General features: G+C 40.4%; 1 protein-coding gene across 1 annotated transcript in view; it reads left to right on the top strand.

Moving 5' to 3' along the window:
- Positions 1–24,300, top strand: part of LOC132767483 (atrial natriuretic peptide receptor 1-like) — a 70,689-nt gene that overhangs the window by 36,791 nt on the left and 9,598 nt on the right. Inside the window, exons 12-18 of the mRNA XM_067464351.1 lie at positions 3,460–3,581; positions 4,898–5,039; positions 8,476–8,510; positions 11,445–11,539; positions 16,144–16,263; positions 17,294–17,387; positions 20,797–20,884. Coding sequence (XP_067320452.1) covers positions 3,460–3,581; positions 4,898–5,039; positions 8,476–8,510; positions 11,445–11,539; positions 16,144–16,263; positions 17,294–17,387; positions 20,797–20,884 — 696 coding nt within the window. The remainder of the gene's footprint in view (positions 1–3,459; positions 3,582–4,897; positions 5,040–8,475; positions 8,511–11,444; positions 11,540–16,143; positions 16,264–17,293; positions 17,388–20,796; positions 20,885–24,300) is intronic.

Genomic DNA, 24,300 nt, shown 5'->3' with positions numbered 1-24,300 from the left:
AAAATACATTACAGCACATGGACAAAACCATATATATATATACACGAAAAGCATACACATATATACATACACACATACACACACATATATACACACAAAGGGAGCCCCCGGTGGCTCAGTGGGTTAAAGCACTGAGCTGCTGAGCTTGTTGATCGAAAGGTCGCAGATTCGATTCCGGGGAGTGACGTGAGCTTCCGCTGTCAGCCCTAGCTTCTGCCAACCTAGCAGTTCGAAAACATGTAAATGTGAGTAGATCAATAGGTACCACTCCAGCGGGAAGGTAACGGCGCTCCATGCAGTCATGCCGGTCACATGACCTTGGAGGTGTCTACGGACAACGCTGGCTCTTCGGCTTAGAAATGGAGATGAGCACCACACCCCAGAGTCAGACATGACTGGACTAAATGTCAGGGGACTACCTTTACCTTTTTATACACACAAAACATAAATACACAGACTGGGCCACAGCAACTTGTGGCAGGGGATGGCTAGTATGTATATAAAATTGCTATACATTCAAACATTTGCTGATTATAATTCAAAAGCTTGCTAAAAAAAGCTGATTTCCCCTTTTTATGAAGTACAGCTGAAGCATTTTCTGTTGAGTCCACTGTAAACACTGCACATTGTTGCTAACAGATTAACATAATGTCTAAAACCATCACTAGGTGGTGTTCAGAAACATTTTACTGTGGCCAAATTTTTGCAACCCCAACATTGAGCTCAGGGGACTTTATTTGGGATCAGGACCCACAGTTTAAAAATTAGTGACCTAGAATTGCAGTTCTGTAACTGCTCTGAGTTGACTAGTCATGATGGTAACACTATTATTTGTGGTTTAATGTTTGATTTTATGCTGCTGTGTCATTTACTTATATTGGTTTTGCATTTTATGTACTTTATTTTCTTTTTTGTGTGTTTTTATATTGTGTTTTACTGTATTGATGGGCATTGCCTTATGTAAGCTGCCCCGAGTCCCCTTAGGGGAGATGGAGGCAGGGAATAAAAAAAGATGATGATGATGATGATTATTATTATTATTGACACAACCTTAAAAGCAGCCACCAATCTTGCTTTAACAACAGCCAGATGGGGGCACAGTAGGATCGACTCCCACCCATATGCAATGCTGCAACAAGGAATTGCAAGTTAAGTCCTGCTTTGGATAGTTGCAGCCTTGTTCACGGTGAGGGAAGAGGCTGGATATGTCATTCAGCTGCAACCTAGTCACAAGCAGAATGAGCCTCTATTATTCAGTGTAACTACTGGCTAAGGCTGTACTTACATTTACCCAAATAAGCCAGATTAAAAAAAACTTTGGGGCTTCTCCAATGCATCCTGGGAGTGTACCCAGAGCCCTTTGACCATTCACATGGGTGGCCAGACCGAGAGCACATTTGGGTTGCTACCATTGAGTCACTGCCAGCAGTCAGCTCCCTCTCGAGTCTTGTTGGTGATGTCACATTTCTGATCACATGACTGGTGTAAGACATCACCAGAAATGCAATGTCGTCAGCAAGCCTCAAGGAAGTCAGTTGGGGTATGACCAATGGATCAGGATAGATTCAGCCTGATCCAGCTGTCCATATCTCTGAAACTCTGGAATCACACCAAAACTTTATGGGAGCTCCAGAGTAAATCTTGACCTGCATTAATGACTGGGTGCAGCTCTTTTGCTGCAAATCCAGTTGTGTGCCGTATAGTGGTATAGTGGTGAGTCCATTTTGTTTTGGCTGTGTAGGCATGGTCTAAGTAGATGACCTATTTTTAAAATAAACTCAGTAGCTGACAACAACAAAAAAGTAGCAAGAACAGTAACAGAAATTAACAAAAAGGTGTTTCTTACTGGTAGCTTTTTCAGGGCAAACAGTAATGGGAAAAATATATCCATAATATCATTTAAAAAAAAGAAACACAAATCTTCACTGACTTTCAAACAGATGAGAAGATGCATATTATCATTTCACCAGATGGCATTTTTGATAGAATGTGGGATCTTAATTACCGTGAAACATCATTAGGTAGATGAAATTGCAGCATGATGCAGCTCCTGAAATCGTCTTTTAGGAGTGGGTGATAGACATCAGACTGATCTGAAATCAAATATATATGAGAGGTTTTTGGGTGGTAAAATGCATATAGGATCATCAAACAACAGTTTTACATTACTCTGAGTGACATAAAGTCCAAAAATATACATGGCAGGGAATGCTTATTTCCTCTTCCCTGTGTCCCAATGGTAATGTTTACTGTGGCAGGAGGGGGAATCCGTGGACAATCCCTGCCAATTGCTACAAAGCCACCCTTGGGATTCCCTTCCTCTTTGTTCCAACCCTCTCCCTTACACCGGTGAATAGGAGAACTGGGATTGTTAGTTTTTTGGACTACAAAAAAGTTTCCAGAAATCAGGTTGGAGTTCAATTTGAGTAGATCAATAGGTACTGCTTCTACACTCCCTGCAGTCATGCTGGCCACATGACCTTGGAGGTGTCTACAGACAGGCATGTAGCCGGGGGGGGGGGGCTTGGGGGCTTTCAGCCCCCCCCCCCGAAATTCTCATGGTGGTCCGCGAGAAGGCCTTACTGGTACGTTATTTAAACTGTTTTTGTTGTTGCTGTTCATTCGTTCAGTCGTCTCCGACTCTTCGTGACCTCATGGACCAGCCCACGCCAGAGCTCCCTGTCGGCCGTCACCACCCCCAGCTCCTTCAAGGTCATGTTTATTCATATCATGATCTGATCACCATGCTCAATATATCCCATATGTATGGGGGTATTGGGGTAACGATACAAAAGGTTTGCTAGGGTACACTCTCTTTCACTCAGACTCAGCACCCCCCCCCCTGAAACAAACTCATCCCCCCCTCCCAAAACAAAATCCTGGCTATGGGCCTGTCTACAGACAATGCCAGCTCTTCGGCATAGAAATGGAGATGAGCACCGCGCCCCAGAGTTGAAAACAACTAGACTTAATGTCAAGGGGAAACCTTTACCTTTACCTTTACCTTTACTACAGTATGACCCATGTCTACCAAAATAATTTTAATAATGCTCAGTTTTGCTCAGAAAATGTCATCTGACTTTTCCTGGATCCCTTTAACTTTATACAGTGTAGAGTATGATATAATGCCAAGCATTTTATTTGACTAGCTCTACTACCTTGTATTCCCTGAATTGCAAATCCCATTGAACTTATTGAGGTTGGCCTCTAAGTCACACAGTGGTACTCACATCAGGATATTTCAGGGAAGACATAGGTAATTTCAACCACATATTTTCCCTGTAAAGGTTTGTAGCTTAGGGACCTTCGTAATACAATATGATGGTAATGATAAATAAATAAATAAATAAATAAATAAATAAATAAATAATCCCTGTTCAGGAACATGGCACTGGAAAAAAATCAATATTTAATACTTTTATCTGTCATTAACCATCATCATCTGTCCCCACCTCCTAGGTTTTCTTTTGCCACTGATATTGCCCAAGGAATAGCTTATCTTCACCAGCATAGGATTTATCATGGACGGTTGAAGTCTACAAACTGTGTCATTGATGATCGTTGGGTTTGTAAGATTTCAGGTATGGAGGGAGAAAAAAAGATGAAGCAATTTAATCAAATGCAATGGAAACAGTAACATGAAGATGTTTTCCTAGATGCTTATTTTGATACTGCTGTAATACTTATTATCGTTGTTGCTATCATTGTTGCCATCATCGTTTGTATTCTCATCCTCTCCTCCTGCATCATTATTATGGCATTTCCTGCAAATTATGAAGCTTTGTAAAATTACATGGATAAGATCAAATGGCTCAAGTAAGATACTTTAGCAACAAACAGCCACTGGTAATATTTGCTAGGGTGTTAAAACATATTTCACAATAAATGTACATATTATCTTGGATTTATAGGAAGTTTTTTCATTATTACTCACAGCTGTTTTGTGAGCACTGACTGTAAAACAATTTTTAAAATACTTGGCATATCCAACTGTGGGTGCACCAAGGGAACAGACTAGTAGATCCTCCGTGGGTGGATATCGCTTCATGTTTGCATCAGTCTTGAGAGTATTCAAAATGCTTTCCAGGCTCTAATAATCCTCATAACCCTGACACAGGGTAAGATAATTATAATTATCTCTCTGTTGCCAATGTGGAGGAATGAAGCTGAGGGATAATATATACCTTAATATGATATGATGATAAAGTGGTCACATTAGAATAAATACATCTCGCCTTTAAAAGGACAAAAGAGAATACAGATTTGCATAAAATTAGCATACTATTTCAGGAGGCTATGGGTTGCCCCTTCCACACACATTTTGACAGTCCGTGGCTTGCCAGACCTCTCCATATTTCTGGAGTGAGTATTTATGAGTTTTTCTGCAGCTGTGATCCATGGCAATTTTCGCCTCATTTTCATTTGGAATAAAGAAACTGTACATTTTTTTTAATCCTCATACTGGCATCATGCAACCAATCAGATCTGGCTATATGGCAAGGGTAAACAAAGCTAGTTCCAAATGAGTTCATGTCCATCAGCAAATGTTGATGTCAAGGGCTAAACTAAAGATTACATTAAGCAAGTAGCATGTCTCTGAATGTCAGTATCTTTCATACTTCACAGCTATCATAGATGGGACGTTGCAGAACACATTGATGTTAAATGCTGATTCTGACAAATGTGTTGGATATTGGCTCACATGTTCATATTCAAACTTTCTTGAGGTTTGGAGAAGCCATTTAAGTTCTAGAGTGAATCTGTTGAGATTGTATTGTATTGCTTTACCTCTCCAGTGGCTCAAGGTTCAGTACAATACAACTGTTTCAGGGAATAAGGCCAAACTTTGAGAGGAAAGTGTCTTGTCTCCTTCTTCCCTTCCTTCACTTTCTGGCAGATTATGGCTTACAGTCCTACAGAAAAGAAGATGCTTTGATGGATTCCAACATCTCTTATCAGTATTGCAGGCAAATATATCTGCCTCCTGAAGCTCTGTCTGTACCAAACTTTGAACCAACTTCAGCTGCAGATGTGTACAGGTAATTATGGCAAATCAATCCACACTTTTATGTATTATTGCACTAAATGCTGTTATATAATTATATAATCATGAATGGTCACTTTTACATTACTGGAAATGCTGTTGCTTTTGCAGCTTTGGTATATTTGTGCAGTTTGCTCTTTTGAGTATACAGACCTGTGAACATGTGATACCCTAATGTAAAGGTTTCCCCTGACTTTAAGTCTAGTCATGTTCATCTCTGGGGCTTGGTGCGCATCTCCATTTCTAGGCCAAAGAGCCTAGATACCTCCAAGGTCATGTGGCCAGCATGTCTGCATGGAGCACCGTTTCCTTCCCGCCAGAGCAATACCTATTCATCTTCTCACATTTGCATGTTTTTGAACTGCTAGTTGGCAGAAGCTGGGCCTAACAGTGGGAGCTCACTCTGCTCCTTGGATTCGATCCACCAACCCTTCAGTCAGCAGTTCAACAGCTCAGTGGTTTAACCCGCTGCGCCACCAGGGGCCATTGTGATACCTTACATATACAAAAGCATTCTTGGACAAATGTAACATGTAAGAAAACCGTTTGCGGAGCATCTCAGGTCAGAGTTCACTTAGAGCATGGAATATTTCACAACCCCTTAATATTAGCTGTGTCAGATAGGATTTTGCAGGAGTGGTCCAAAATATCCTGAAAGCTTAATGTTTCATTCCTGGCACAGAACCACCTTTCCTCCTGACTTTCTAGTTTCTTATTTGTTGGAAGGGTATACAGGGAAACTACCTATCTTAAACACATGAGTATTTCTTGTTCACCACCACAAATATCAAACAAAGCATTTTTAAAAATGGGACAAACAAGTAGAGTATAACATAACCACTTTTCCTCATGAGGAAGTTTAGAAGATAATATAGGTGACCTTTACAAAACATACATTTTGACAATTTAACAAAAAAGAGATTTTAAAAATCATATGTAATCGACCTTGTCCCCTACTTGTTTCCATCCCTTTTCCACTATTTTTCCCCTCCCATTCATTCCCTCCCTCCAGAGACAGTCATATATTTTCTTCATTGTTCGTTCTATTTGTTGGATCGTAAGGATAGTCTAGCTTAATTTCTTATATTTTGTTTGGCCCTTAGTCTTGGCTATCAGTTTTCACCATTTCCCTTTCCCCATTTCCCCTATTTATTTTTCCTACTCATTATATAATCTTGAAGCATATGGTCTGCTAAATATTTGTAGCATTTTTTATATCCCATTTTTATGTTCTTTCCATTCCAGGGCCATGCAAAACTATTGAAATATTCTCAGATACATTTTCTAATTTCTTTCAGGATCAAAATCCTTGTGCCTGGCTTAACTAGGAGGCTCCTAATTCTACATTTCACTAATGAGATGTATCACGCGTGGTTTTATTTCATGTGTATTATTTTCACTGAAGTAGCCTAAGGTGTTTGGAGAAGGATTTTCTCAACTTTTCTCTTAATGTATCTAGCACAGGACTGGGTAACATCCGCTTGCAATCTGTTTTCCTACCAAAATTTAGTTGGTGCAACAGTAGCAATACAAACCACATTTTTGTCTTGAAAACAAGTCACACAGAATGCACACACCTTGTTTTAAGCAGAATAATGCTTTCATGGCAGCTCTTGTAAGAGTGGGCTGCAGATAAAGTAACATGAATAATTTATTCTCATTATGGCTTAAAATGTTTAGTAGGATAAACAAGCTGAAGAAGAAAAAAAACCCTCTACTCATCATTTCATCATTCTACAGTTGTGCTTGGTGGCTTCCATGTTAATGTGTTGATGAATTGATTCGGGGATTTAGTCCAGACATTAAATAAACTATTTCTCAAATAATACATTCAGCACTGTGGACACCTCTTTTAAAGCTTGTCTAAAACCCAAGGTAGAATCCCCAGTGGGAGCCATCCCAAGGTGCTGAATTGCTTTAGGGACTAGGTTTGAGCACCTTGAATAGTTTCTTTAAAGTTTAGATTAAAAATTGGAATAGATGTATCACTTTACTAGTGTATCTAGCCAGTATTGGGCCAGGCTTTAGCACAGCTGTTAAATCACTAGCAATGATAAGATCTACCAACCGAAAGGTTGCTAGTTTGAAGCCCCGGGTTGGCATGAACATCCAACTATCAGCCCAGCTCACTGTTTATCTAAGCAGTTAAAAAACAGCTTGAGCTGTAAGTAGAGAGATTAGGTACTGCTAAAGATGTGGGGGAGGCATTTCCAACACCATAAAGAAAAAATCAGAAATTGCTCTGTGACCAAAAGGAAGTCCTGATGGCTCTTCATCATAGAGGATGGAGTGACAGCACCCCCATGTGGCAGGATTCAAGCCAACCTCCAAGCTCCCAAAAAGCTGGAGATCAACACAACATACCTCCTTTCTGTTCTGTCTATCTCTGTTTTGTCCATCCAAAATGGCATCAAATGTTTGCTGTGTATGTGTACTGTGATCTGCCCTGAATCCTCTTGGGAAGATAGAGTGGAATATAAATGAAGTGTTATTATTATTATTGTTGTTGTTTTTGTTGTTGTTATTCTGTGTTGCCTGTTCTCTATTAACAGTTTGGTATGTGTTCTTTCCACATACCTAAAATGTCTCTTTTGTGTTTGTGAACATGAGTATCAATATGTTATCAAAGGCTTTCATGGCCAGAATCACTGGGTTGCTGTGAGTTTTCTGGGCTGTATGGCCATGTTCCAGAAGTATTCTCTCCTGACATTTCTCCCACATCTATGGCAGGCATCCTCAGAGACCTCACCACCTCTGATCATGCCTGCCATAGATGTGTGCAAAACATCAGGAGAGAATGCTTCTGGAACATGGCCATACAGTCCAGAAAACTCACAGTTTAGGCCTGAGCTGGACAATCCTGATGTTGCCAGACCAGAACTCCAATGTTTCGTGCCATTTTATCAGTGCAAAAGCTAATTCTCACTTTCATATATTTGTAAAGATCATGGCAATTATCAGATTACAAAAAACACTTGCTTATAATACAGGCCATTTCTATAGGTTTTGTGATGCAGCAGAGATAGATATTCCTCTGTTGAAACTCAATGTCTCTTTGCCATTCTAGTCAGGCCATGAAAACAGAACAGCTTATAATAACTGAGTCCAATAATAAGCAGATTGAGTAGGAGGATAGCATAATATTTATACCAGTCAAAGCTGTAATTTTTTCTTCTCAATAACTATTTTTCATTAACCAGTTCCTCTGTGACATTAAAAACACTGGCTCCAGCCCACCTAATAGCAGGCTGTGACTAAATTCCATTGAAAGTGATGGGATTTCAGCCAAAGTTCTATTAATTTCAATTAGCCTTTAAGTTTAACTAGCTCAGGTCACTTGTATATGGCATTTTTTTTTTGGAAGTCGACACCCTTTCCTTTAGTCTATTTGTACCTGTTTTACTGACAGTGGTTTGCTTTCCATTTTGCAGCTATGCCATCATTTTGCTGGAAATAGCAACAAGAAGTGATTCAGCTCTGGTAAGAAGTAAGAGGACTACTTTTTTGAGTTTGCACCCATTGAAAGCCATGGTCAAATCTTGCTTGGACATTGGGCTGATCAAACACAACTAGGGGAATTTTCTTGGCTTTATTTATTTATGTACAGTATTTATACCCCACCCTTCTCAACCCGAAGGGGACTCAGGGTGGCTTACAGAACACACATATGGCAAACATTTAATGCTGATTATACAATGAAGTTAGCAAGGACAACACAAACAGAAGTTAAGACAGATTTTCCCATCTCGTTTCTAGCAACTTGGAAGCTGTGCTTGACTCTGGGGGAGAGGGGTGCTATTGCTTCATCTTCCAGGCTGAGTATTGGAGTTCAGCCTGTGATTGTGTTTCAAGATCAAGGTGCTTTGGATGTGGGGAATGATCTCAATGAGGTTCAAGATGGCAATGGTTTGGTCAATGATATTGATGCAGAGAATGTGTAGTGTAGTTTCCCATGAGAATGTCCCTACAGAGTATAGGGATGATGGTTTACTCCCTGAATTGCTCCCAGAGAGTTCCCAGGATTTGTGGCTTGAAAACAACTTGGTACCTGCAGAAACTAATGAGCATATAGACAGGCGGGTGGAAATTAGCCAAAACAGACAGCTCAACCAAGGCCTTCAGTGTTCTGCCAGGCTTCGACAGATTAGGATGAGAGGCATTCAGGGAAAACGAAACCAATTTCTGAGTGCTTGGAATGTCTTAATGAGGGGATATAAAGTTCCAAGCATGGAAAATATAGTCAGTTGAAGCATCGTTTTAGAGTCCTGCTAAGTTCTTGCTCTTCTCTCATGGAAGCCTTGCTTGGAAGATTCATGTTTAGGAATTTCTTGTTTTATGGTTTGACTCTTTGTCTCTTGTGATTACATACTCATGCCTTGGATCAACGTTTTCCTGGTTCTTTGGATTTTATTAGAGTAGTCTGGACTTTGTTTTTGAACTTTGCTGAACCATACCTTGGACTAATGTGTTCCCACTTATCTTTTTACCTAACTGGATTTACCTATTCCCTTAAAGTGCTTTTTTTTACTTTGCTGCTTTTTACTTATCTTCAATAAAAAAGGATTGTTTTTCCTACTCAACGTGTGGTGTTTTAAAGTCAGAGGGTTATTTCTGTCCTGGAGTGCAACACCAAGGAGCTTCCTCTGATGTCCTTTTGAGGGTGCCTTTATTACCTCCCCACTAAAAGCAGTACCTATTTTATCTACTTGCATTTCTGCTTTCGACCTGCTAGGTGGACAGGTGAGCTGGGGCTAATGATGGAGGCTCACCCCGCCTGGGCTCCTGCTGACCTTCTGATCAGCAGGATTTTTCTGCAGCACAGCAGTTTAGCCTGCTGTGCTAAGCCCAGCTTTCTGCCCACAATAAGCAAATGAGCAAACCAGAGATGGGGAAGTTATATTTTTATGCTAAAGTACTGGGAACTATCACCTTGCCATCTTGAACAGAAGGTTTTACAACCTCTGAATTGTTTATGGCACTGCAGGTTTGAAGTTTGGGTTTTTTTCCACCACAGGCTTAAGGAAACTGGCTTCAGAAACACATGCCCAGGACGAAATGAGCCACCTATGTTTCTGTCAATCTATTATGTAGATGAAGCATAATTTGTTTTCTGCCTAAACTTTTCAAGATGCAGGACCACGCCATTGCAGTCCATTGTCCATCAGGTCTGGGCAAATTTCAGAGGCTGGAAGGTTGCAAGCTCCATAGGAATCCCCTAAAAACATATATATATTCCACTACCCCTTCTGCTCCCAAATTTGCTTTATCTTTGCCCTCCCCCAGATCATTTTAAGTCCAGAAGAGTACTTTTTAGAAAAGGAAGTGATGCAGAAGTCTGAATCTGATTAACATATCACAATTCCAGAGAATTGAAGTACATTCTGGGATTACATATGGGGAATTAAAATAAAATGTGTGTGATAACGTTTGTTTCTTCATAAAATAGCTGTACATATCTAAATTTAAAAGGTAATGAAGGTCAAATTGTGCAATGTAGCATTTATTTCATCCAAGCCTTCTAGATATTGTTATGTTATTTGTTTACTCAAGAGTTAGAAAACCCATGGTTTTGAAGACTGTACTACCCTCTTGCATCCCTTCAACAGCCACATCTCTTCCCCATGGCAAAAATACAAGATGGAAACATTTGTCCCACCATAACGTTTCCTCAATTTTCTGTCTTTTCATCCAGTAAAATATAGGTGGATGATGTTAAGGGAAGAGAGAATGAAAGGTTTTTTTAATCTGCACAACAGCTGTCAGAAAATAGTCAATCTCAGAAAACTGAACTGAAAAACTGCTTTATTGGACAAGAAAATGTCCAATAGATTATCTCCATAGAGATAGCTGAGGAAAGTGACAATTCTCCCACTTAAACTAATGTTTTTGGTGTTAAAACTGGCAAATCATAATGATATTCTTCTGAAAGTATGCTGTGTTTTATTGCTGCTGATCTTGTTGTTGTTTCATCACCATAATTTATTTATCTAATGCCATCAAATATGCATACAGTACAACCAAAACCAGTGGGCCCTGCCAAAGGCATACAATCTATTATATCTTTGTATACATAGATGGAAAGAAAAAATAATTTGAAATATAATAACTCCAATGACAACTCTGTTAGAGCAGCCACATTAAATCAAAGAGAACTTGGTAATTCAACATTCATGTCAGCTCCATTGATGTATTGTGTCACTTTAGCTGGGACTAAGAATTAGATTTAGGAAAGTGACTTCTCTCACTCTCTCTCTCTCTCTCTCTCTCTCTCTCACGGACATCGAACTCTGTGTGTGTGTGTGTGTGTGTGTGTGTGTGTATTTGCTGAAAATGGCTGTTCCATGGTTGCACACCAATCTGTTTCAGATTAAAAATGACATTATCTATGTTTTCCAGAGAGATGATTCAGAAGAACACTCTTTATGCCCACCTTTGTCAGAATTAATATCTGACAAATCTGAGAATGGCTGCCCATGCCCCACAGAATATATAGAGGTAATGCTAATTTTAACATATTTCCAAGCCTTCTTTGTGAGTGAATTATCTTTGTAAATATTAAGGTACCAATAGAATTTTCCATAAAGTTGTTGAAATAAAAATTCTCCACTGGAATCCAATATGACCTGTAACTTTATGTATGCCTCCCTATCTACTTAGCAGAGGCACTAAGAGAACCTTTTACTGAATGGTATGATAGGACACCAGCAAGAGTGTCTGACGTGCATTGTTGCCTAATGTGGACCAGGACCAATGCAAGATGCATCCGAACCAAAAAAACCAGTGAGATTTTGGCCTGCATAAATAGGAGTCCAGTGTCTAGATCCAAGGAAGCCATGCTACCCCTCTATTCTGCCTTGGTCAGATCATACTTGGGATACTGTGTCAATTCTGGGCACCACAAATTAAGGAAGATGTTGACAAGCTGGAATGTGTCCAGAGGAGAGCGACTAAAATGATCAAGGGGCTGGAGATCAAGCCCTATTAGGATCAGCTTAAAGAGCTGGCCATGTTTAGCCTGCAGGAGAGAAGAACAAGAGGAGACATGATAGCCATGTATAAATACGTGAGGGGAAGTCATAGGGAGGAGGGAGCAAGCTTGTTTTCTGCTGCCCTGGAGACTAGGATGCAATGGAACAATGGCTTCAAACAACAGGAAAGGAGATTCCATCTGAAAATTAGGATTAACTTCCTAACTGTGAGAACTGTTCAGCAGTGGAACTCTCTGCCCCAGAGTGTGGTGGAGGCTCCTTTTGGGGGGGCTTTTAAACTGAGGCTTGATGGCCATCTGTCAGGGGTGCTTTGAATGTGGTTTTCCTGCTTCTTGGTAGGGGGTTGGACTGGTTGGCCCACAAGGTCACTTCCAACTCTATGATTCTATGGTATGCATCAACTGATGCACATGAATTTCAATGTGCATTGGTCCCATTGTGCATTGGGGACCCAGATGCATTTCAGGTACTTTGCTGGCTTAACTACATAGTAGAATAATAACAGCCCTCTACTGAATATGGACATTATGTAACTCACTGCATAACTCTAATTCTTGCATTATTCTCCACTAAGATTGCAAATATCTGCAGTTGAAGCTGCTTAAAAAGTTACAAGGCCTATGATTTGGGGATGGGAAAGCTAGCAATCCTAATACATTCAATTTCAAAACATGTTCCCTATGAAAGAAGGAAAAGTTTTATTTTACCATTTTAAAAAAACCAACCCCAATAAAGATACATTCACCATTCCTCTTTCCAGAACAATGGGTGGCCTTTATCTCCTTTAAAAACAGTATTACTCTGGTAAACGGAAATTTCAGCTTGTCTCAGAATCACAGAATGGAGTAAATGATGCTTTTAATATGCAGCCACTGGAGGTTTATAGCTTCCCCTGGTTATAAACTGCCAGTTCCATGATTGTATTTAAGAGTTTTGTACAACTCTAGCTTTTGCATTTGTAAGGTAAATGTCAGAAAGTCAGGGCTGAATTTTTTAAAAAGAAGGATAAAAACATTTCCTTATCACTGAATGCTGATTTGAAGTAGCACACAACTTCTCTAAAAAGTGTTGGTCTTCAAGATAAAAAAAAATGCTTCAGTCCTGATATTATTTTTTAGGCTACTCTAGAAGTAACTCGTTTGAACGTTTCAAGATATTGTATCGGCTTATTTCCCACTGAACTGGTAATGACTTCCTGTCCTTATGTCCAATTTTAGATCAAGGGAACAGTGTAGGATGAATAGACTCCTTCAGTATTTTCTCCTCCAGCATTGCTTCCCCACTCTTAAAAGTCCCTATAAGGCTGTGTTTCTCAACCTTCCTAATGCCGTGAACACTTAATACATTTCCTCATGTTGTTGTGACCCCCAACCATAAAATTATATTCATTGCTATTTCTTAACTATAATTTTGCTACCATTATGAATCATAAAGTAAATATCTGGTATGCAGGATGTATTTTCATTTACTGGAACAAATTTGTCATAAATACCCAATACGCCTAAATCTGAGTACTGGTGGGGTTGGGAGGGAGGATTGATTTTGTCATTTGGGAGTTGAAGTTGCTAGGATTCACCTTCAATCAAAGAGCATTCTGAACTCCACCAATGATAGAATTGAACCAAGCTTGGCACACAAAACTCCCATGACCAACAGAAAATACTGGAAGAGTTTGGTGGGCACTGACCAAACTCTTTGGCATGAATACTCAATATGCCCAAACAGTGGTGGGGTTTGGGGGAAATAGACATTGACATTTGAGGGTTGTGGTTTTGTGGATTTATAGTTCATCTACAATCAAAGAGCATTCTGAACCCCACCAACAATAGAATTGGGCCAAACATCCCACACAGAACCCCCATGCCTTGAAGGGACTGACTGGCACAAGCCTCCCTCCAGCCTTGCACACTCTCCCTTGCCCATATATGCGCATCATGCTGCCATGCGCCAAGCATGCCTGCTCCCCCTCCCCCCTTGGAGTCTCAGAAACAGCCCTCCCCTTGACTGAGAGGCTGGCCAATCACAGCGGAGGAGGGCTTTTGTTAGGAGGATTCGCCATATGTTTCCAATAAGGAAGAGGACAGGTGGGGAGATCTTCAGCCTTCTCTGCCAAAGGGGTTCCTAAGACCATGAGAAATATATGTTTTCTGATGGTCTTTGGCAACCAATCAGGAAACCCCTCGTGTCCACCCCAGCAGTGCTGACTTTCAGGTTGAGAAACACTGCTATAAGGGATATACTGGGCAAATGCTTTAAAACCTTTTGCAAACTCACCCAGTGGAGTAAAAACTTCTCAAATTGTTTGTTCTTGTATGTGAAAATGTGTACTAACTGTTTTAATCAAATGCCACTTGTGAAATCCATGAATTGAAACTATCACTGTTTCCATAGGAAGGTTTCTAATGCACAGGCACAATATTAGCAGAACTAGGCTGCAATCCTGTACCGCTCAGTGCAGTGCTGTAGGTCTTCAAGTGGACCTATATTAGACTGAGGTATATAAAAAGGTAAAGATTTCCCCTGACATTGAGTATAGTTGTGTACGACTCTGGGGGTTGGTCCTCATCTCTATTTTCTCTATTTCTAAGCTGATGAGCTGGTGTTATCTATAGACACCTCCAAGGTCATGTGGCCAGCATGACTGCATGGAATGCTATTACCTTCCCACAGAAGCAGTACCTATTGATATACTCACATATGCATGTTTTTGAACTGCTAGGTTGGCAGAAGCTAGGGCTAACAGTGGGAGCTCACCCCGCTCCCCAGATTCAAATAGCCAACCTTTTGGTCAGCAAGTTCAGCAGCTCAGCAGTTTAACTCGCTGCACCACCAAGGGGCCGCTGAGCTATATAGCATTCCCAATTTTCCAAAGAATCCCTGAAGTCCCTTGCAAGGACATTCTCTGCTTCATGAGCAGGAGTCAAGATGGGGAAAGGAACTATCTATGTCTCTGTAACCAGACATAACGTTACTGCATCAGTGCTGGGGCCCCTGGAAGATCCCAGCAAAACTCAGCTCCAAAGTTGTCATTTTCACATCTGGCTAAGGAGAGTCCTTTTATAATTATGCCCATTCTCCATGAAGCAGGGAATGACTGTGCAGGGGGCTTCTGTTTGTTACATTGGAAGGGGTGCCTTTAAGCACTGTGGAAGTAGGCATGAAATACCAACCCCACATTGCCCAAGAAAGTTTATGTGCATAAGGAAACTTACATGTGTATATATCCCTAACAGGATGCCCGCCATAACACACAAGTATGTCGGTAACTTAGTCTCACTGTTTATTTGTCCTGTTTCCAAAATATAACTTTTAAAAAGACTTTAAAACAATCTTCTATAGTATGGAGAAGAATGAGGGAAGATTGCCTGCAGGGATCATGTTACATAACTGTAGACAGAAAGAAGAAATAACCTAATGCACCAGCAATGTGATCCTGTGCATGCATACTTAGAAATGTGTCCCGATGAACCCAGTGGGGATTTAACCCACGCAAGCACACCGCATTTGAAAGCTAAACCTCTACATCAAAATTTGGGTTGATTCGGGTATTCCCTTGTGTATTTCATGAAGTTCCTTAGCTTATTTTAGCCCTGAAGAATATACATAGATATGCAAACAAATATTGTAACTTTTAATCTACTTTCCTGTCCTCTAGAATCATAAAGCTGGAAGAGACCATCAAATCCATCCCCATGCCATATAGGAAAAACACAAAGCACTCCCAACAGATGGTCATCCAGCCTCTGTTTAAAAGCCTCCAATGATGGAGCCTCCACTACACTCTGAGGCAGAGAGTTCCACTGCTGCACAGCTCTTACAGTCAGGAAGTTCTTCTTAATGTTAAAGTGGAATCTCCTTTTCTGTAATTTGAACCCATAGCTCCAAGTCTCCAGGGCAGCAGAAAACAAGCCTGCTAACCCTTCTTATGACATCTGTCATCCTAAGAGGCATGTTTTTAAAGGAGTTATCTCCCAAATAAGTTCAGGGGCTTGGACAATTCCTTGAAAGTTTGGATCCAAACCCAAAGATAATTCACTAACCTACTGATATGACAGTCACTGTTTGAATTGGAAGGGATGACCTGCTCTCCTTTATCCTTTTTTCTTGTAGCTGATCAGAAAGTGTCAAAAGAGCAATCCAATACAAAGGCTTACCTTTGAGCAAATCAAGAAACTGTTGCACAAGATGAACCCAAATAAAGTGAGCCCAGTGGACATGATGATGACTTTGGTAAGAACTGTGGCTGCTTTATTAGACCAGAGACTGCTATAGCAAATCCATATTTATTAGTTATGTTTGCAATCTGTGAAAACATGCCACAGGAACATGTATGTATAGGAATATCATTTTTCCTTCATTTTCTTTTTCCGTGGTGAATTGGATGTTTGGGTGGATGCTGTTAAGGTGGTCCAGGAACCTGTTTAGTTATTCTTCTTCGTGGCTCCAAATGGTGAAGGGGTCATTCAAATATCTGAACCATATAGTGAGCTTTTTTGTTGCTGTTTCCAGGGCTTGTTTTTCAAAGTGTTCCATGTAGAAATTTGCTATGACTGCCCCCCCCCCCCATAGCTACTCCACCTTTCTGTTCATAGAATTCATTGTCCCACAGGAAGTAGCTTATGGTGAGGCAATAGTGAAACAGCGCTGTAATGTCTTCTGGGAAATTCTGGTTGATATGCCTGGTTTACAGAGTCGGTTTTTAAAAAATATTGAGAGCCTCTGCAGCCTATTAAAATGGTTTTTTAAAAAACAATGGGAACCATTGCAGCCTATTTTAAAAGTGATTCCCAGCTTCAGATAGTTCTGGGGAGAAACATTTGGAGTAAGGAAGCTAGAATAAACAAAAGTGTTCCATAGCATCTTAAAGACTACAACCACCATCTTGAGGATCATATTTTGTTGCTTACCACTATATATCCTGAAATTTAAGGACACATTCTTCCTTTCATATTATGTTTTCACTGTAGAAAACACCGGTGTGCACCTGGCTGTTGTGTAATGTGTATAGTAGCTGATCAGCTGCCATTATGCCAGTGCTTTCAGACCACTTTTCAAGTGAGGTTTTGTTTGATATCTCAAAGAAACTCCATTTCTTTGTAGAGGGCCTGTGAGGATAGGGATGTAAAATCTTCGCACAAGCCTTTATGCAAACATCTGATGGCAATGGGAGATTGCCGCTGGTGAATGCATGGTTGATTATCCTCCCACACAGAAGATCTTCAGAGGTTACTCATGCTGAATACATTTTTTGTTTGCTTAGATGGAGAAATACAGTAAACACCTGGAAGTGTTAGTAGGAGAGAGGACACAAGACTTAATGCATGAAAAGCAAAAGACAGACCGTTTGTTGTATAGTAAGTATCAGTAAAAAGTATTGTGAAAAACTGATCCATTGTTTTGCTAGGAGATGATTTGTTGTTGGTCTCTTTTCTTGTTTATTAGTTCTTTAATTGTTTTTTTCATGCCAGGAGTGATTTGAGAAACTGCAAGTCGCTTCTGGTGTGAGAGAATTGGCCATCTGCAAGGACATTACCCAGAGGATGCCTGGATGTTTTACCATCCTGTAGGAGGCTTACTCTCATGTCCCTGCATGAGAAGCTGGAGCTGATAGAGGGAGTTCACCTCGCTCCTTGGATTCAAACCACCGACCTTTTGGTCAGCAGTCCTGCTGGCACAAGGGTTTAACCCATTGTGACACCAGGGGCTCCCTTTCAATGTTAATTTTCACATAATTACAATTGTGAGAAGATGCTTCCAAAGCTTCCAGATGTATTTGCTATAAATAGGGCTAGTGGCTACTTTAATAAACCTACATGTACATAAAAAGAAAAACCCACACACTGCTTTGAGATTTCTACCTCTGTTCCTTGCAAGGCAAACAGCATATGTTAAAATGTTAGACTGAAACAAGGATTGCCTCTTTAGTATGAAATAAAAATACCTAAGAAACATATGGTGAGTCAACATATTCCCTCTATATTATTTTCTAAGTGGTCTAAGCTATCATCATTCATGCATCAGTGGATAATGCCATCGTAGCTAGTGGCTTTCACATCAGGATGATAAATCTACTTCATCATTCCAATGGTATATTGAAGCTGAAATTTAGGGGAGAGATCCAAAATTCTGAGGCTTTGGGATTAGGTCTCAGCACCATGGACAGCTCTTATCCATTGTTATTCCAATAACCTGGAAACCACAAGCCACCACTGGATGTTGTTTAATGAATCCTTGGATAGGAAAAGGAGAAGGGAAGGTAGGAGACGGTTGGAAGCCAAGAATAAAAGCAGAAATACAGCTTTTCAAATCTTCTAATAAAAATAAAATAAACAAATGCAATCAAAACACAGTCTAAAAGATTGGAAATAACACAGGGATTAATTGTTTGAATAAAGCATTTCTATTTTGGAATCTTAACATTTATGGCTTCCTAACAGGGCTATGAGTCAGCTGGGAGCTTGAAAATGGCTAGATCTGCCTGAAGTTTTGTACCTGAAAAATAATGCAAGACATTGGGGTACTCAATCAAGAAGTTTTTCTTTTCTTGCCTTTTTCAAAGAACATTGTAGAGGTCTAGATATTATCACACTGGAGTCCGACTATGTTTTTACATCACATCTATCTCTCTTTTTCTTTTTTTGGGGTGCATTTAAGAAGATAAAAGCATTAGAGAAGAACTCATTTTGACTGGTAGCATGAGAAGCTTTCCATCTGGAAGCTCCATTAAGCCAGGATCCTATTGAGTCAAACCATTCATCTTATGAACCATAGTATGAAAAGTTTGACACTTTTGTAGCTCAGACAATGAGCTATCCAGGATCTCAAAAATGTGTCTCAAACAGATGCACCATGCCTTTTAAATGGGGATAACTCCAATCTGTTGAAAGGAGCAACATATAAGATGTTATATCACTATGTTAATGGGGCTTTCTGTTCTTACAGCATTCAACAGGGTTGGTCTATACCTGTGGGTCCCCAAGTGTTTTGGACTAAAGCTATCAGAAATCCCAGCCAGTTTACCAGCTGTTAGGATACCTGGCAACTAGTAATCTACCTGATTTTTCTGGGAGTTGAAAGCCAAAATATCTGGGGACCCACAGACTGAGAACCACTGGTCTAAACCAAGCATGGGCAAACTTTGGCCCTGGACTTCAACTCCCAGAAATCCCAGGCAACTTACCAGTTGTTAGGAATGGTGAGGGTTGAAATCCAAAACACCTGGAGGGCTAAAGTTTCCCCGTGCCTGGTCTATAGCTACACTGAAGTGGGAATTAAACCACTTTCCAGGTGTTATTGGACTTCTGGAGATCTCAGCAGAACAGTCAGTGGTAAAGAATGATGGGATTACACTCCAATAATACTAGGAAATGGAAAATAGTTTGGGGTGATATAAATCGGAATTTGTTATTGTTTAAAGAGCCAATATATAGAATAAGTTTCAGTGTTCACATTGGAAAATGCTTATTGTACTTTTAAAGGTTGCATATTATTTGATGTCATGCCCTGTGTCTGGTAGAATAAACAGTTCATTCATTGTATTGTCAAAGGCTTCCATGGCTGGAATCACTGAGTTGTTGTAGGTTTTTCGGGCTATATGGCCATGTTCTAGAAGCATTCTCTCCTGACATTTCACCTGCATCTATGGCAAGCATCCTCAGAGGTTGTGAGGTCTCTGAGAATGTTTGCCATAGATGTAGGTGAAACATGCTTCTAGAACATAGCCATATAGCCCAAAAAACCTACAACAACCCAGTTCATTCATTCATCCATTCATTCACTAGGGATGAATCTACACTGCCCTATTTCCCAGAATCTGATCCCAGATTATCTACTTTGAATTGGTTTATATGGAGCCCCCGGTGGTGCAATGGGTTAAACCAGGGTTCCTCAAACTTTTTGAACAGAGGGCCAGGTCACAGTCCCTCAAACTGTTGGAGGGCCGGATTATAATTTGAAAAAAAACATGAATGAATTCCTATGCACACTGCACATGTCTTATTTGTAGTGCAAAAACACTTATAAACAATATAATAATTAAAATGAAGAACAATTTTAAGAAATATAAATTTATTAGTATTTCAGTGGGAAGTGTGTGGCTGCTTTTGGTTGATGAGATAGGATTGTTGTTGTTGTTGTGTGCTTTTAAGTCATTTCAGACTTAGGTTGACCCTGAGCGAGGGCCAGGTAAATGATCTAGGAGGGCCGTATCCGGTCCCCGGGCCTTAGTTTGGGGACCCCTGGGTTAAACCCTTGTGCCAGCAGGTCAGAGGTTTGAATCTGGGGAGAGCAGGTTGAGCTCCTTCTGTCATCTCCAGCTCCCCATTAGGGGGCACGAGAGAAGCCTCCTACAAGGATGATAAAACATCAACACCCGGGTGTCTCCTGGGCAGCATCCTTGCAGACGGCCAATTTTCTTACACCAGAAGTGACTTGCAGTTTCTTAAGTAGCTCCTGACACAAAAATAAAATTGGAGTATATGAATCTACACTGCTATATAATCTGGGATAAGCAGATAATCTGGGTCAAATTCTGGGATATCAAGCAGTGTAGATCCAGCCTTGGAAAGCCACTAATCTCACCACTAATCTGGGCAGCCACTCTTTTCCTTTCCTTGGTCTACATTTAGAGGTCAGTGGAGGAATTGATATGTTGGCTAAGTAGTTTTTTTGTCCCATGAAACCTCTTGTGGTTCTTTTTAATACAATGAGTTCAAGTCAGAATTTTATGATACTAATAATAACTTTGTTTGCCATTCAATATAGGCATGTTACCAAAACAGGTGGCTGATGATTTAAGGCAAGGAAAACCCTCACAGGCTCAAAGTTACATCAACTCCACCATCTTTTTCAGGTAATTGAGAAGGAATTCATGGGTGCATGCTACTTAGCCTGTGGATAATATCCCATTTTTCAATTTGAAGATGCACTTTCCCCCATATCAGCATCTCTATAAGCACAGGTGCTTTTGATACACACACACACACACACACACCCCTTTTACTCTCTCATTGTGATAGTGAAATTAGTGTGTGTCTTAGAACTGATGGCATCTTAGAATTGAAGAAATGTTTTCTTTTCTAAAGATGGAGAGGTGCTTCTGCAGATATACACTATAACTGTCCATGATGAGGCACACATTTATTGTTTCCCATCACCTTATATAACTGGCTTTACAGACATATTGGAGAAATGCAAGCTATAGTAGGAAAATCTGCAGCAGACTTTGAGGCCCAGACTATCAAGGATGTCTACAATGAGTAACACACTTCTCCACCTTCTCCAGAACCAACATCCTTGTGGAATTGTGTTAGCAGATTCAATTCAAGTACTGACTCTTTTTGAAGTGAAGTGAACAACACCCAAAATTTCATGGAATCCGATCTAATCTATTTTGCCATTCCACTGAGTGGTATGAGGCTTAATTATGGCAGCAGTAACAGATCTTGCTCTAGCATAGGTGCTTAAACCATATGAATAATTTCCTGGCAATGAAAATCACAATGGTGGGGGAAAGAGAGACTCCAGTGGGAGTGGGGAAGGGCTAAAGCCTTCCTATATATGCCCAACTAGATTGGGTAGAACCTTGTGTTTTTGTGTAAAATAAATGAAAAAGCTTTCAGTGTTGTCTTTAAAATACCATATAATTTGAACTAGGAAGAGTGGTTGCCATTAAGAACTGGGAATATGGATCGTATAATAATAATGCTATAGGAGCTGCAGCAGACCCAGGGCACATCGACACTGCAGAATCAATGCAGTTTTTCACCCCTTTAACTGTTGTGGCTCAATGTTCTACAATCCTGGAATTTGGTGAGGCATGAGCAGTCTTTGACAGAGGCTCCATCTATACTCTCATATCATACAGTTTGAACTGTATTATAATGGTCAATAAGCAAATTGACCATTATAATGAGCAAATCCAGGCCCGGGGGTTGGATTTGGGCTTTTTTCTCAGGCCCTCTTCTCTCACACCATCTTATCTTATCCTATCCTATCCTATCCTTTCCTTTCCTTCCCTTCCTTCCTTTCTTCCCTCCCTCTCTCCCTCCTTCCCTTTCATCCTTCCTTCCTTCTTTCCTCCCTCCTTCCCCCTCTCTCCCTTTCTTCCTTCCTTCTTTCTTTTCCTTTTGTCTTTCCTCCTTCCCTCCATACCCTTCCACCCTTGCTTCTTTTCATCCTTCTCTTCCTCCTCTTCTTCCTCCCTCCCTCCTTCTTTCTTCCTGGGGGATGTTTTGCTGGGAGAAGAGAAGGTAGAGAGGGATGATGAGAACCATATTTCAAGATTTAAAAGGGTGTCCCATTGAGGAGGGGGGGGATTGACTTTCTGCTGCTCTAGAGACCAAGGCACAAGGGAGCAATGGCTTCAAATGGCAGGGAAAGAAATTCAACTGAAAAGAGTAGGAAGAACGTCCCGAGAGTGAGAATTGTTGGAGAGTGGCATAGGATGCCTAAGAGTGTGGTGGAGTGCCCTTCTCTGGAGGCTTTTCACCAGAGGCTGTCTATCAGGAGTGCTTTGATTTTGCCTTCTTGCATGGCAAGGGATTGGACTAAATGGCCCTTAGGGGTCTCTTCCAGCTCTAGGATTCTATATCAGGAGTAGGCAATATGGGGTCTAATTGATACACTTTTTCTCTCCCATCCACCATCTTATCCTGACCAAGGTTAACCCTTTGGGGATCCAAACGTTTCTAACTTGGGGGCTCCACTTTCTGCCTCCGTAAGAGAAGAGGAAGGGAAGGAAAGGGCAGGGAGGGGAATGGGGAGAACCCTCTCCCTCCCGGCCTGCCCACCCCACTCCAGCACATCATGTGGGCCCCCAAGTTAGAAAGCTTGCCCATGCCTTGTATAGACTCATATAATGCAGATTGAATCACATTAAACTGGATTATATGAGTCTACACTGCCATATAATCCAGTTCAATGCAGTTTATCTCAGTGCTGTATCTGGATTATATGGAAGTGTAGATGCCACCAGAGAAGGCTAAAGGGCTTGTAATACTATAACTCCCATGATTCCAGAGCATCGAGCCATAAGAGTTAAAGTGATGTCAAACTGCATTGATTCTACAATCTAGATTCACCCTTAGTGCCAAGGGACTAGTACAGAAAATAGGAACTTGCTCTGATTCATCTTGAGGAATATTTGTTTGTACACAAAGCTTTGTGTGATATAATGTTTGATCTTGTATTTTTTCCCCTGTGAGCAAAAGGCATCATTGTTTAGAACTGTTCTGAAGTTCAAACTTCTGCATTCAGCAAGCAAGTTCATTAAAATTCTGTTGATCAATGTCTACTGATTTATGCTTATGTGTCTTGTCTATAGATGGACAAGATTTATGTATGACAAGGTGGACAACATCAAAATATGTATATACCCAACAGATGTAAATCTAATTTCTAAAAAAAATATACCCCCCCCCCCTTCCCGGCAAATGAGGTTTAATTGACTCATTTGGAGGAGCGACTGACGTTATTGAGCTCTCTTGTCCTATAAACAAATATATTTGAAACAAATAAAATGCTAATTAACATTTTTGGACAGATATTCCACTGCAGAATTTGATTGCTATCCATCATTGAATGAATTGGAAAAATTGTAATCTTTAGTATGGGAATTCCATATTCCAGAGCTTAGAGGAAGTTGTTTATTTTTTTTATGAGCACAGCTGTTTGCCCTCTAAAAACTGCTTAATGGCAGAACAAAATTGGCTGGGTTGAAGAGAATCCACAGTAAAGAATTAGCCTTCTTTTGGTTCCTGGAATTCAATTTCAATCAGTCGTACCAAGCATAGTCAGTGCTGAGAGATCACAGGAATTGTAGCTCAACATCTGGAGGTCAATTGATTCCCCATTGCTAATTTACAAACCTAGTTATCCTGCTGACTTCCTGTTGGTTAGTGCCAACTAGAATGTCCATTATTGATGGAATCAACATGTGAATCTTGTTTTTGCTCCTAACTCATTGACATTAAATGTTTGCCATATATGTTGGAAACTCCCCTGAGTCCCTTCAGGGAGGTAGGGAGATCTACAAATAAAGTTATATTATTATTTATTATTATAGAGTAAACCATTTTATTCAAATGGTTTATACTAGTTAGAAGCAGCAACAGGATTTAAGCCATGTGTTTAAGGCCATGGTTCTTAACCTGTGAGTCGCAACTATCAGTGGGCCATGAAGATGAAAATCTGGTCCACAAGCATCCTTCCTCTTTATTTATTTTATTTCCACTTCTTTCGTACTGTCTGCCACTCCTTCCCTGTTGC

This window comes from Anolis sagrei, chromosome 2 (assembly GCF_037176765.1).
Source record: "Anolis sagrei isolate rAnoSag1 chromosome 2, rAnoSag1.mat, whole genome shotgun sequence".
Taxonomy (NCBI): domain Eukaryota; kingdom Metazoa; phylum Chordata; class Lepidosauria; order Squamata; family Dactyloidae; genus Anolis; species Anolis sagrei.
This window is presented reverse-complemented; position numbering and strand designations above follow the sequence as displayed.